Source organism: Oryctolagus cuniculus, chromosome 3, assembly GCF_051225735.1.
Source record: "Oryctolagus cuniculus isolate XC-2025 breed Fujian yellow rabbit chromosome 3, ASM5122573v1, whole genome shotgun sequence".
In the NCBI taxonomy this organism is placed as follows: domain Eukaryota; kingdom Metazoa; phylum Chordata; class Mammalia; order Lagomorpha; family Leporidae; genus Oryctolagus; species Oryctolagus cuniculus.
Window position 1 is genome coordinate 128,190,914 of NC_142869.1, and position 10,714 is coordinate 128,201,627.

The 10,714-nt window shown below is 45.5% G+C and overlaps 1 protein-coding gene across 2 annotated transcripts; it reads right to left on the minus strand.

The window, feature by feature from the left end:
* Positions 1 to 881: 881 nt before the first annotated feature.
* Positions 882 to 10,680, minus strand: TSN (translin). Of its 2 annotated transcripts, XM_002723011.6 has the most exons (6): positions 10,486 to 10,680; positions 8,738 to 8,831; positions 7,405 to 7,501; positions 5,911 to 6,026; positions 5,175 to 5,254; positions 882 to 2,857 (listed from the first exon to the last, which is right to left on the minus strand). In XM_002723011.6, exons 1-6 carry the CDS (start codon positions 10,549 to 10,551, stop codon positions 2,624 to 2,626), a joined length of 687 nt encoding a protein of 228 aa, XP_002723057.1. In that variant the 5' UTR covers positions 10,552 to 10,680; the 3' UTR covers positions 882 to 2,623. The 2 variants fall into 2 exon arrangements, with proteins under 2 accessions (XP_002723057.1, XP_008249307.1); XM_008251085.5 differs by lacking the exon at positions 5,175 to 5,254.
* Positions 10,681 to 10,714: the final 34 nt, after the last annotated feature.

The window sequence follows — 10,714 nt, forward strand, 5'->3', positions numbered from 1 at the left end:
AAAACCCCTGAAGTAAAGGATTCCCAGTGCGACAGGACAGAGCGCCCTCCACACAGGCCTTGCCTGCTCCATGCCTACCCCATTCACAGCACCCAAATCCACTTGATCACCAGGTGGCCAGGTGCCACCCTCCCCATCGCCCCATGTTCACTGAACCACTGACAATTTTACCTCCCCCAAATGGCTGTCATTGTTATCATCAAGGAGAAGTGAGACTGTTGATTTTTGTTTGATGAATGATTACAGTGCATACAAAGAATACCCAAATTTTTTCAGGCTCAAGGAAAGTCCTGTTTTGAATGTCAGACATGGCAATGAGGCTCTACTGGAAAAGGAATAAAAATAGTTTAGTCCAGATCAATACAGCTCGAATTTCTAGGTACTTAACCACGCCAGTAGCAACCTGCATGTTTCTCATCTCTCTACTCACTTGTTTTAAGCAGAGGCCTCAAAATACTGCCAGAGCTCCCTTTCTGTATTAAATTGCCTTAAGCACCACTCATACCACGACCCAAGTTTAAGGCAGGGCAAATGTTGCCACATATTTATGACTGGCTCTTTCATTTTAAATCTGTGAAAAAGCATGACCTAATTCATCTCTACTTCCTCTAATCTGCTTCATTTTCTGAAAGTTGAAAAAGGTAATTTTGATGGACTAAAACTACAGCCAAGGTTTTTTCAACATCTTCAATTGAAAGCAGACCACACAAATATAACCTACACATTACAAGGAAGAGCTGAGTGATGGTGTCTCTGCTTAGTGTAAACATTGCAACAGCAGTATGTGCTTGTAACCCCTGTGTCACCCTGGTCATTTTCAGCCTCAAAAATAGTATTTATTTTCCACATAGAAGAGTTCTCAAAGCAGCAGCACACCAAGGTACAAAGGACCCAAAAAAAGGTTGTTTTTATTGCTTTACAACAAGCCAGCAACAAACACAACAGTATAATTCCACACATGACACTTCTACATTCTCACATGAAACTACAGGACCAGAATGTGCTCCTGCACTTGAACTGTGTTTGTTACAACTGAAATCCACTTCTGGCCAGAACTTTAGCATTTTCAAGCAGAATCAACACTTAAGAGACAAAACTGTCATCAAACTCACTGCCTAGGCTGGATCCTGTAACTGAAAGCCTTCTTGCTCAATCCAGGCAGTGCTATTACTGCACATTTTAAGTGACCACCCTAGGCACTCTTAAGAACCTAACATTTTTTCTTTCTACCAACTCCCCTCATAAAGCGCTGTCAAGAACACTGTTCTAAAATCCAACGTAGAGAGACTCATGCCTCACTCCTGCCTCTTTCCTCATGACGTAAACTGCAGTCAGCCTTTCCCTGGGCCTGATACAAATGTGGAGGTAATGCCCGATATTCCACTATACACATTGGTACTAGCAAGTGATACTTCTAAACACTTCACATTACTCTAGGAAGCACTAGCACCTTCCCTTCAGTGCCAAATAACTGTGGATTAAGTCACCATTTTCATCAATTCAATTCAGCAGCAAGAGTTACCTGGCAAAGATTCTTAGTGCTAGCTGAAAATGAGGAGGAGATGGAGGAGGTGGAGGAGGGACCAATAAAATATACATGACTGGCCCCAAACTGTGGATGCAAAACCTGACTGTAGAGATGGCCTTCAACAGCTTAAAACTTCCTACTGTTAAAGATGTTACCAAATCAAACTTTGTTTTTTTTTTAATCCAGGGATTTTACCTTTCTGCCAAAACATAGCATTTTTCTTTAAGAACACACTGGCTGGGGTACTGCTAACTTTTAAATTCACGTGGGTGGCTTTATACTCCCAGACCCAACAGTCTAGCTGGCTGCTAGGAAAAAAATTTCCCAGCTTAGGAATATATCACATGAAGTGTTAGTTCAAGCCATGTGTGAAGACGATTTTAATTGCTGCAACAGCAGAATGTTAAGGCAGAATCAAAAAGCAGAGGTGTTTTAAAATGCTAAGCCCTGCTCCCCACCTGGCAGAACCAAATGGTAAGACGTTTACTAAATCCCTTTAATGTAAGAACTTTCCAAAATAATCTGTTTAGCCTGATTTTTCAGTTTTGGATTTTGAATTTTGATGGCAGCGAAAAAGAATTCAAGGATATAACTTCCTTGACCAAAAAAAAAAAAAAAAAAAAGCCAACACCTCATTTATTCACAAGGCTTAAAAGAAGGGAAGGAGTTTTCCTTGCTTGGCAATCACCTCTTTAATTGTTTGCATCCTGGGGTGGATGGCTAACTTGGATAGAGAAAACATCAAGCATCGAATCCGGGAGAATTACACAGAAATAACGGGCTTCTCCATCAGTACATCAACAGTCAGGTATGCCGGAAAGCAACTTCACCACGAGATTGACATTTATACTTGTTGACAGAACTGAAATACACTGAATAACTGAGCAAATCCACTGAAATAACAAAGAAAATTCTGTCCATGTAAAGGCTATTTTTTAACCCCAAAAAAGTGTTTCAATTCTGATGCGCACACCACACAACCGGTTAAGAAAATAAAGCGCAGTGTTTAGCAACTGGGCGTCCTAACTACCATAAGAGGCACTCTCTGCTCACTCTCCCCGCGAGGTCAGCCAGGCCAGGAGCAGGGGGAGCCTCCTATTTCTCAACAGAAGCTGCAGCTGTCTCCTTATTAAAGCCCCGGATGGAGAGATCATAGACCACCTCTTCTACTTTCTTCACGTCATACTTCAAGCCATCGTAGCGCTTCCTCAGGGAGTCGTTCTTCAAGTTGAGAAGGCGGAATCCGGAATCCAGCTCATTGATAAAGGTGGAGATGTGCAGGGGCCGGGAATAGTCTCCAGCAGTCACGCTGTTGACGGAGAGCCTCGACTACACACAGAGAGAGAAACAAGGGGGCGTTACTGTGCGGCTCCTCCTCAGCACATCTCTGACTCACGCTGCGCCCCTGTGGTTCTACCTCAGGGAATGTGCGAGCTCCAACAGGAGCTCCTGGAAACGAAGACAGTGTCTGCCACACAGAGGTTCAATAGAGGTATCTTCCAAAACCTCTCTAATTTCTTACACTGGCCATTGTGCAATCAAGTGTGTAAACCCTGCACACGTCAACCTGGAAGATGAGCTGTAAGGTATAGGAAAAAGGACAGAGCCATCCCAGCAGCACTATTTCTTTGAAACTAAGCCAAACTGTCAGATTTCTTGAGCCCACCAAGTGAGCTACGCCTCCAGCTGTCTAAAATCAGTCAGACAAGAAGGAACAAGCATCTAACAGTTGTCAGCACAAGTGACTCCAGAGTCCCCTTCTCCACAAAACCCCGCTGCTTTTCCAGACCTCCCTCACTATCCGCTTAGTGCATTCACAACACGTGGTCTTAACCACTGACGGGGCACTCCAGGTGTCTCCCATCTTCCACGGTGAGGATTCCTCACATTCTCACTGCACATGTGCCCTCCTAGATGGACTCCATCTCTGCCTCTCCAACAGAAAAGGCACCGGAATGTTAAATACAAGTGGCTAGAACCACTCAAAGCAAGGCCAAGTGAGGGGCATGCCCTTTCCTTTATTTCCTTCTGCCGGCTCCAATGAAGGTGTAAATGACCAGAGCTACAGCAACAGCTGTGGAACACAAGGGTCACAGATCAAAGATGATATCCTGCCTTCTCCTAGTGCAAGGAAGGCACATGGTGGCTTACGAAGCCAAATAGTAAGCATGTTCACCTCTGCAAGCTACACAGCCCCTGGCACATTCAACTCTCCTACTGGCGGCTTTTCAAAAAAAAAACTTTTATAAGACAATTTCCCCAGGGCCAATGCTGCGGTGTAACAGGTAAATCCACCACCTGTGACACCAGCATCCCATATGGGTGCCAGTTATTGTGCCAGCTACTCCACTTCCAATCCAGCTTCCTGCTATCAGCAGGCCTAGGAAAGCAGTGGAAGATGGTGCAAGTGTTTGAGCCCCTCTGGTGCTGTAGCAGGTAAAGCCACCGCCTCGAGTGCCGGCATCCAATATGGGTGCCGGTTCAAGTCCCGGCTGCTCCACTTCCAATCCAGCTCTCTGCTATGGCCTGAGAAAGCAGTAGAAGATGGCCCAACTCCTTGGGCCCCTGAATCCACATGGGAGACCCGGAAGAAGCTCCTGGCTCCTGGCTTCAGATCAGCACAGCTCCAGCCATTGTGACCAACTGAGGAGTGAACCAATGGATAGAAGACCCCTCCCTCCCTCCCTCCCTCCCTCTCTCTCTCTCTCTGCCTCTCCTTTTCTCTGTGTAACTCTTTCAAATAAATTAATTAATTTTTAAAAAAGTGTTTGGGTCCCTGCCACCCACGTGGGAGACCCGAAAGCAGCTCCTGGCTTTAGCCTGGCCCAGCCCCAGCCATTGTAGCCATCTGAGGAGTGAACCCCTGGATGGAAGATCTCTGTCTCTCCCTCTCTCCATGTAACTCTTTCAAAATAAATAAATCTAAAAAAATAATCCCAAGAAAGACTAAGAGAACAAAAGATAACTAATGTGGTTATATAGGTAAATTGGTGTCCAAAACAAATGCATGAATTAACAGTTACCAGGAACATTATGTTGTTGGTACTCTAAAAAGAAGGGCCGGCGCCACGGCTCACTAGGCTAATCCTCCGCCTAGCGGCGCCGGCACCCCGGGTTCTAGTCCCGGTTGGGGCGCCGGATTCTGTCCCGGTTGCCCCTCTTCCAGGCCAGCTCTCTGCTGTGGCTAGGGAGTGCAGTGGAGGATGGCCCAGGTGCTTGGGCCCTGCACCCCATGGGAGACCAGGAAAAAGCACCTGGCTCCTGGCTCCTGCCATCGGATCAGCGCGGTGCGCCGGCCACAGCGCGCTGGCCGCAGCGGCCATTGGAGGGTGAACCAACGGCAAAGGAAGACCTTTCTCTCTGTCTCTCTCTCTCACTGTCCACTCTGCCTGTCCAAAAAAAAAAAAAGGATCACCTTGTAAAAATGTATGTTAATATGTACACACAGCTACCTCCTAGTTTCGAGCTGGCATTTCTGTCACACCTAGCCAACTGAAGCACATCCTGTTCACAACGAGTGACTACTTGGAAACCAGCTGGTTTCTTAGAAAAGAATCAGGACTTCCTAAATTTGGGCACTCTTGTAGAAACTGACAGTGAAGCGAGATGATCAAGAAAGGAACTTCCAAATTACTGAGCTTCTTACCAGTTCACTAGCAAGAATTAGAACTCCTGAGAGATAATCTTCTACATCCAGATGAAATCCTTTCTCCCGATCTGGCTCAACTAGAAAACATAGCAAAATAAAGTCACCATGGGAATGCATCTTAAGCCTAAGGATATAAAAACAGCAACACGTAATTTCTCTCAAAGTGAAGTGAAGAAGGGATGACTCTTCTGCCTTTCCAATGTTGTCACACACTTGGCAACCAGACTTCACTGTGGATTTTTTTGAACTCTTAAGCAAACTTGCATTTTTTTCCTTCTAGTCTTCTCTTAAAAGCTACTACCAAGAACAGTATCCAGTTATGCCAGAGAATATCCTTTTTGCTAGAAGATGCATGCTAAAGTATTTAAGGGTGAAGTCAGACATCTATACCTGACTTTGAAATGGATCTCTCTCTCTCTCACACACACAGGACTGACTGAGGAGAGGTGGCAAATGTTAAACGGTAGAAATGTGTGAGGCGTACACAGATGTTCACTGTACTATTCTTTCAGTTTTTCTATAGGCTTGAACTTATTTTTTAAATTACATATTAAAAACTAAGAGAACCATCCAAGCACAAGTGAGCCACTGCCTGTTTCTAATGTTTTGTTTCCAAGTAACTGGCTTTCTATGTAGTTTTCATGGAAGTACAAGCAACAAAAACAAGCTGACATGCCTACCAAAAACAAGCTGACATGCCTGCTTCTGCAGTCTCACCAAGGAAGACACTTACTGCCGAGAATCTCTGTCACTGCTTCTCGGGTCACCAGAGTTTCTGTTTCCAAATACACGACAAACGCCGCCAGGAAGACCAAGCGCTGCAGCACAAACCTCCAGTGCTCGTGAAACCTGCAGGAAAGGCAGCCGGGAGAGGGCGCGAGGTCAGGGGCCTTCAAACGACAGCCACGCTTCAAACAGTTAGAAAGGGGACTCTTTGTCAAATAAAATCCCCTGTGAGACCCCATTACATATGCACTCAACCATACTAGACAGAGCACTACAGGCGCAAGTCTATTACGTTTACCTATAAGCTAAATCAAGGAGAAGCACAATCTCATTTTGATGAATACAAAAATTGCACCTGAAGATTATGGATGACGAGGGCAATCATGCTTACACATTTAATCAGTAAGAGCCACACTGCTCTAAGAAAAAAACAATTTCTAAATGAAGATTAATGACAATGCTAGTCGTAGATCAGCCTCAACACCTAACTGATTCCTACATTTTTTATATGAGTGCAGGGTATCAAGAAAACTCCAAGTTACAAAATTACACAAAATTTGCAATTACCAAGCAGATGGACTTAAAACCTGAGGATATGGAGCTAGAAGTCTGGAGTAAGAATAGGAAATCATACAACACCTGGATATTTATGCTGATTTTCAAATGTTGCAACAAATTAAAAAAAAAGACAAAAAACAGAATGCAGGTTTGTTGTTTGTTTGTTTTGACAGGCAGAGTGGACAGTGAGAGAGACAGAGAGAAAGGTCTTCCTTTTCTGTCGGTTCACCCCCACAATGGCCGCTGCAGCTGGCGCACCGCGCAAATCCGAAGCCAGGAGCCAGGTGCCTCTCCTGGTCTCCCATGCGGGTGCAGGGCCCAAGCACTTGGGCCATCCTCCACTGCACTCCCTGGCCACAGCAGAGAGCTGGACTGGAAGAGGAGCAGCCGGGACAGAATCCGGTGCCCCAACCGGGACTGGAACCCGGTGTGCCGGCGCCGCAGGCGGAGGATTAACCTAGTGAGCCTCGGCACCGGCCTGGGCTTTCCTTTCATTAGCAATCAACATTTTTTCTTCTGGCACGGAAAACAATGTTATATCTTTAACTACACTGTAAGTTGAAGGATATGGCATAAACATTAGCTAAATATGTCACCTGGCAGTGAAGTTCAAGTTTTAAGGTGAACTCTACTACCATGTAAGTACACTGCCACCTGATCCTCTACCTTTAATGGAGCTTCACAAGAAAACTCAATGGAGCTTCACACAACAGAATTTTTTTTCTGTTGCAAAAGATGCATGTTCCTTACAATTCTGCAAGTAAAAAGCAGAAAAAATAAAATCACCTATTTTGTCACCATTATGAGTTTGATTCTTTTTCCTTTTGTGGTTTCTTCTACATAGAGGAATTCAGACAAACAGAAGCAATCACTCAGCACACACAACTTTTCTCCTGCCCTTTTTTTATTTACAGTTATAAAATAATGCTGCTTTCTTACAAACCTGTAATACTGTTCAGCAGGGAACTTTGTCTTCAGAGATGTGAGATGTGTTTTTACTGTGCCAAAGTGTTCTCGAGCTTTCAAACACCTCTTTGGAACTGATCAAAAAGATAATAACATAATGAAAATCTCAGCAACTTCAATACAGTTCTTGTTTAATAATCTACACAGTCCATTTGGAAATAACTTTTTAATTTCACAACCAACTATATGAATCTCTTGCTCTTCAAATTGGCACTCAAAAATCTCCAGATTCCCTATTGACACTGAAAAGTAAACAAACACAACTAAGCTACTGCCAACAACCTCATCCTTAAGGAACTGCGAGCCAGCGCCAGTCCTAATCAGACCCAGACAATGGCTAGAACTGGACGTCCAGCTCGCATCTCGCATCGCTGGTCAAAAAGAGCCTTCACTAATTATTCTGAGCCAGGCTGACCCACTCTGCATATCTCAGAAAATGGCCTAGCTCTGCCAGTGATACGCTACATTATTACATCACTCTCTTTGAAAATGTATTTCAGCTCTTTCAGCTATGCTGGCTGCATCTTATGATGAAGGTCTCGTGTCTATACTTGACAAACCTGATTTTCACTCAAGGGGTTAACTGGAAACATGATAATTTCAGAACATGCTAGCCACCTTGTATTTATAGATGCATATTAAAGATATCCAGGAGCAGGCATATAAGTTCATGGTTAAGATGCCCATATCTCACATTGTATTGCTTGGGTTTAATTCCAAACTCTAACTCCTGACTCCAGCTTCCTGCTAATGCACACCTTGGGAGGCAGCAGTGATGGCCTGTCACCCACCTGGGAGACCTGGATTGCATTCCTGGCTCCTGACCCCAGTCCCAGCCCAGGCCAGGCCAGCTATGGCCACTGTGGGCAAATAGTGAGTAACCAGCATGTGAGAATTCTCTTGTATACTCTCTCAAATAAACTAAAAAAATTTTTTAAAAACTGAAAGATTGAACTCACACTTGTGCATGCTTGCACACACATGTGCGCACACAAAGGACCAAAGAAAAGCTGTTTAAATACCCAAGGGTCATTAAACAATTCTAACTGTTGCCAGTAGAATTTCATTATGAAAAAGAACATCCTTATTTAAACCACACATTGTAAAAGTAGAAAATCAACTGAAACAAATATTTTGAACTTATAATATGATCAAATAACCTTCTTTTTTCTATTTTTACTCTCCATAAACCCTGATAGCCACGTTTCATAATAAAATGATAGACATGAAATGCCTTAATAGTTTAACTCACTAAATAAGTGATCAATAAATCAGAGTAAAAACCTTCAAAATCAAAACCAAGAACTTACTGTCCTGAAACCCAGCACCCTGATGGACCCCTTGCAGTAGAGTTAAAATCTCTCGGGCTGTTTGTTCTAAACTCTGTACAACTTTTCGGATTTCCTAGAGAGAATTAAACACAAAAATCAGACAGAGTCGACATAATTATTATCGTGGACTCGTACAAATGCATTAGATAGCATCCTTTATCTGTCACTCCTTCATATACATCACAACAGTAATGATCTTCTCAAGGACTGAGCCTTTACAAAAAATAACCAGGTTTGAATCCCAACTTTTCAGCTGATGTCCTCTGTGAGACCTTCAAGAAGTCAGAAAGCACAAGGTTCCCCAGGCAGCCAACTTCAGTATCAACTGGAACACTATAGAAATTTAAATAGGTAACGTATGTTAACGTAAACTATAAAATGAAGACTCAGTCACAACAAGGGTCAGGCAGTTACCTTCGCTCGTTTACCAAATATATATATTGAGCACTGTTTTTTTAAAGATTTTTATTTTTATTTATTTGAAAGACAAGAGTTACAGAGAGAGGTAGAGCTGGAGCTGTGCCGATCTGAAGCCAGGAGCCAGGGGCTTCCTCCAGGTCTCCCATGTGGGTGCAGGGGCCCAAGGACTTGGGCCAACCTCTACTGCTTTCCCAGGCCACTGCAGAGAGCTGGGTCAGAAGTGGAGCAGACAGGTCTCGAACCAGCGCCCATATGGGATGCTGGCACTGCAGGCCGGGGCTTTACCCACTATGCCACAGCGCCAGCCCCTAAATGCTGAGCACATTTGTGTGCTAGGTGCCACGTAAACACTGGAGTTTGGATCACAGTGGAGGAGAAAGTTTTAAAAACAATAACTACAAATTTTGAAATGTTGACTTGCTACTCCAAACCTAACAAGAAAGAGATGGGTTTAGACTGTGAGATCAGCAGGAGAATATGAGATAACCAAGCAATGAGGTAAATTCCAGGGGCTGGTGCTTTGGCCCAGCAGGTAAAGCTGCCACTGAGATAGCATCCCACACGCATGCCAGTTCAAGTCCCGGCTGCTCCACGTCCGACCCAGCTCCCTGCTAATGCACCTGGGAAGACAGCCCAGGATGACCCAAGTGCTTGGGCCCCTGCACCCACGAGGGAGGTCACGAAGAAGCTCCTGGCTCCTGGCTTTGGCCTGGCAGAGCCCTGACCATTGTGGCCATTTGGGGAGCGAACCAGCGGGTTAAAGATCTATCTCTGTCTCTCCTCCCTAATTTTGCCTTGGGGGGGGGGGGGGGGAGTAGTAAATTCCAGAAAAAAACAAGCAGCACACGCATGAGCACTGAGGCAAGAAGCTATCCGGGGCACCAAAGGAATGAAAAGTGTAAGTTGAACCTGATATACAAAGGGAAAGAAAGTTTAGTGGGGCTGGAGACACCTCATGGGTCACAGCAGAGCAGACTCGTTCTACACGGGCTGAGAAGTCCTGAGGCGCATCGACAACACATACACACGAAACGCGCGCGGGGGCTGAGTCCCAGGCGCTGACGGAGCCCCCGAAACAGGTGCCAAAAAGCAGGAAATGGGACGCTCAGGTGAGGCAGGTGATGCTGGCGAAGCCCAGCCCCGAACACAGGCAATCAGCACAGAGCAGCAGATTCGGGGGCGGCAAGGTACCCGAACATGAAACCGTGAGGGAAACAACCCACCCTCGAGGGCGTCCCCACCGCCCAAGAAGGAGCCACCCACCCAGGGAAGCAAAGGGAAAAGGGACAGGGAGGGACGGGGCTCGCCTCTCGGATGTCCTGCTCCGCAGCCAAAAAGCCCTGCAGCTCCACGAAGATCTCGCTCACAGACATGGCGCCAGCTGCAGAACAATCAGCCAGAGCTGCGAGAGCAGTCAGGAAAGCGTGATCCGGAGACAACCAGCGTGGTTTAGTCGCAACGACCGCCGCCGCCGCCGCTACCACCGCGTCCACCGGCCCTACGCCACGGCCGGCGCTGGGGTCCTCTGAGGCCCGC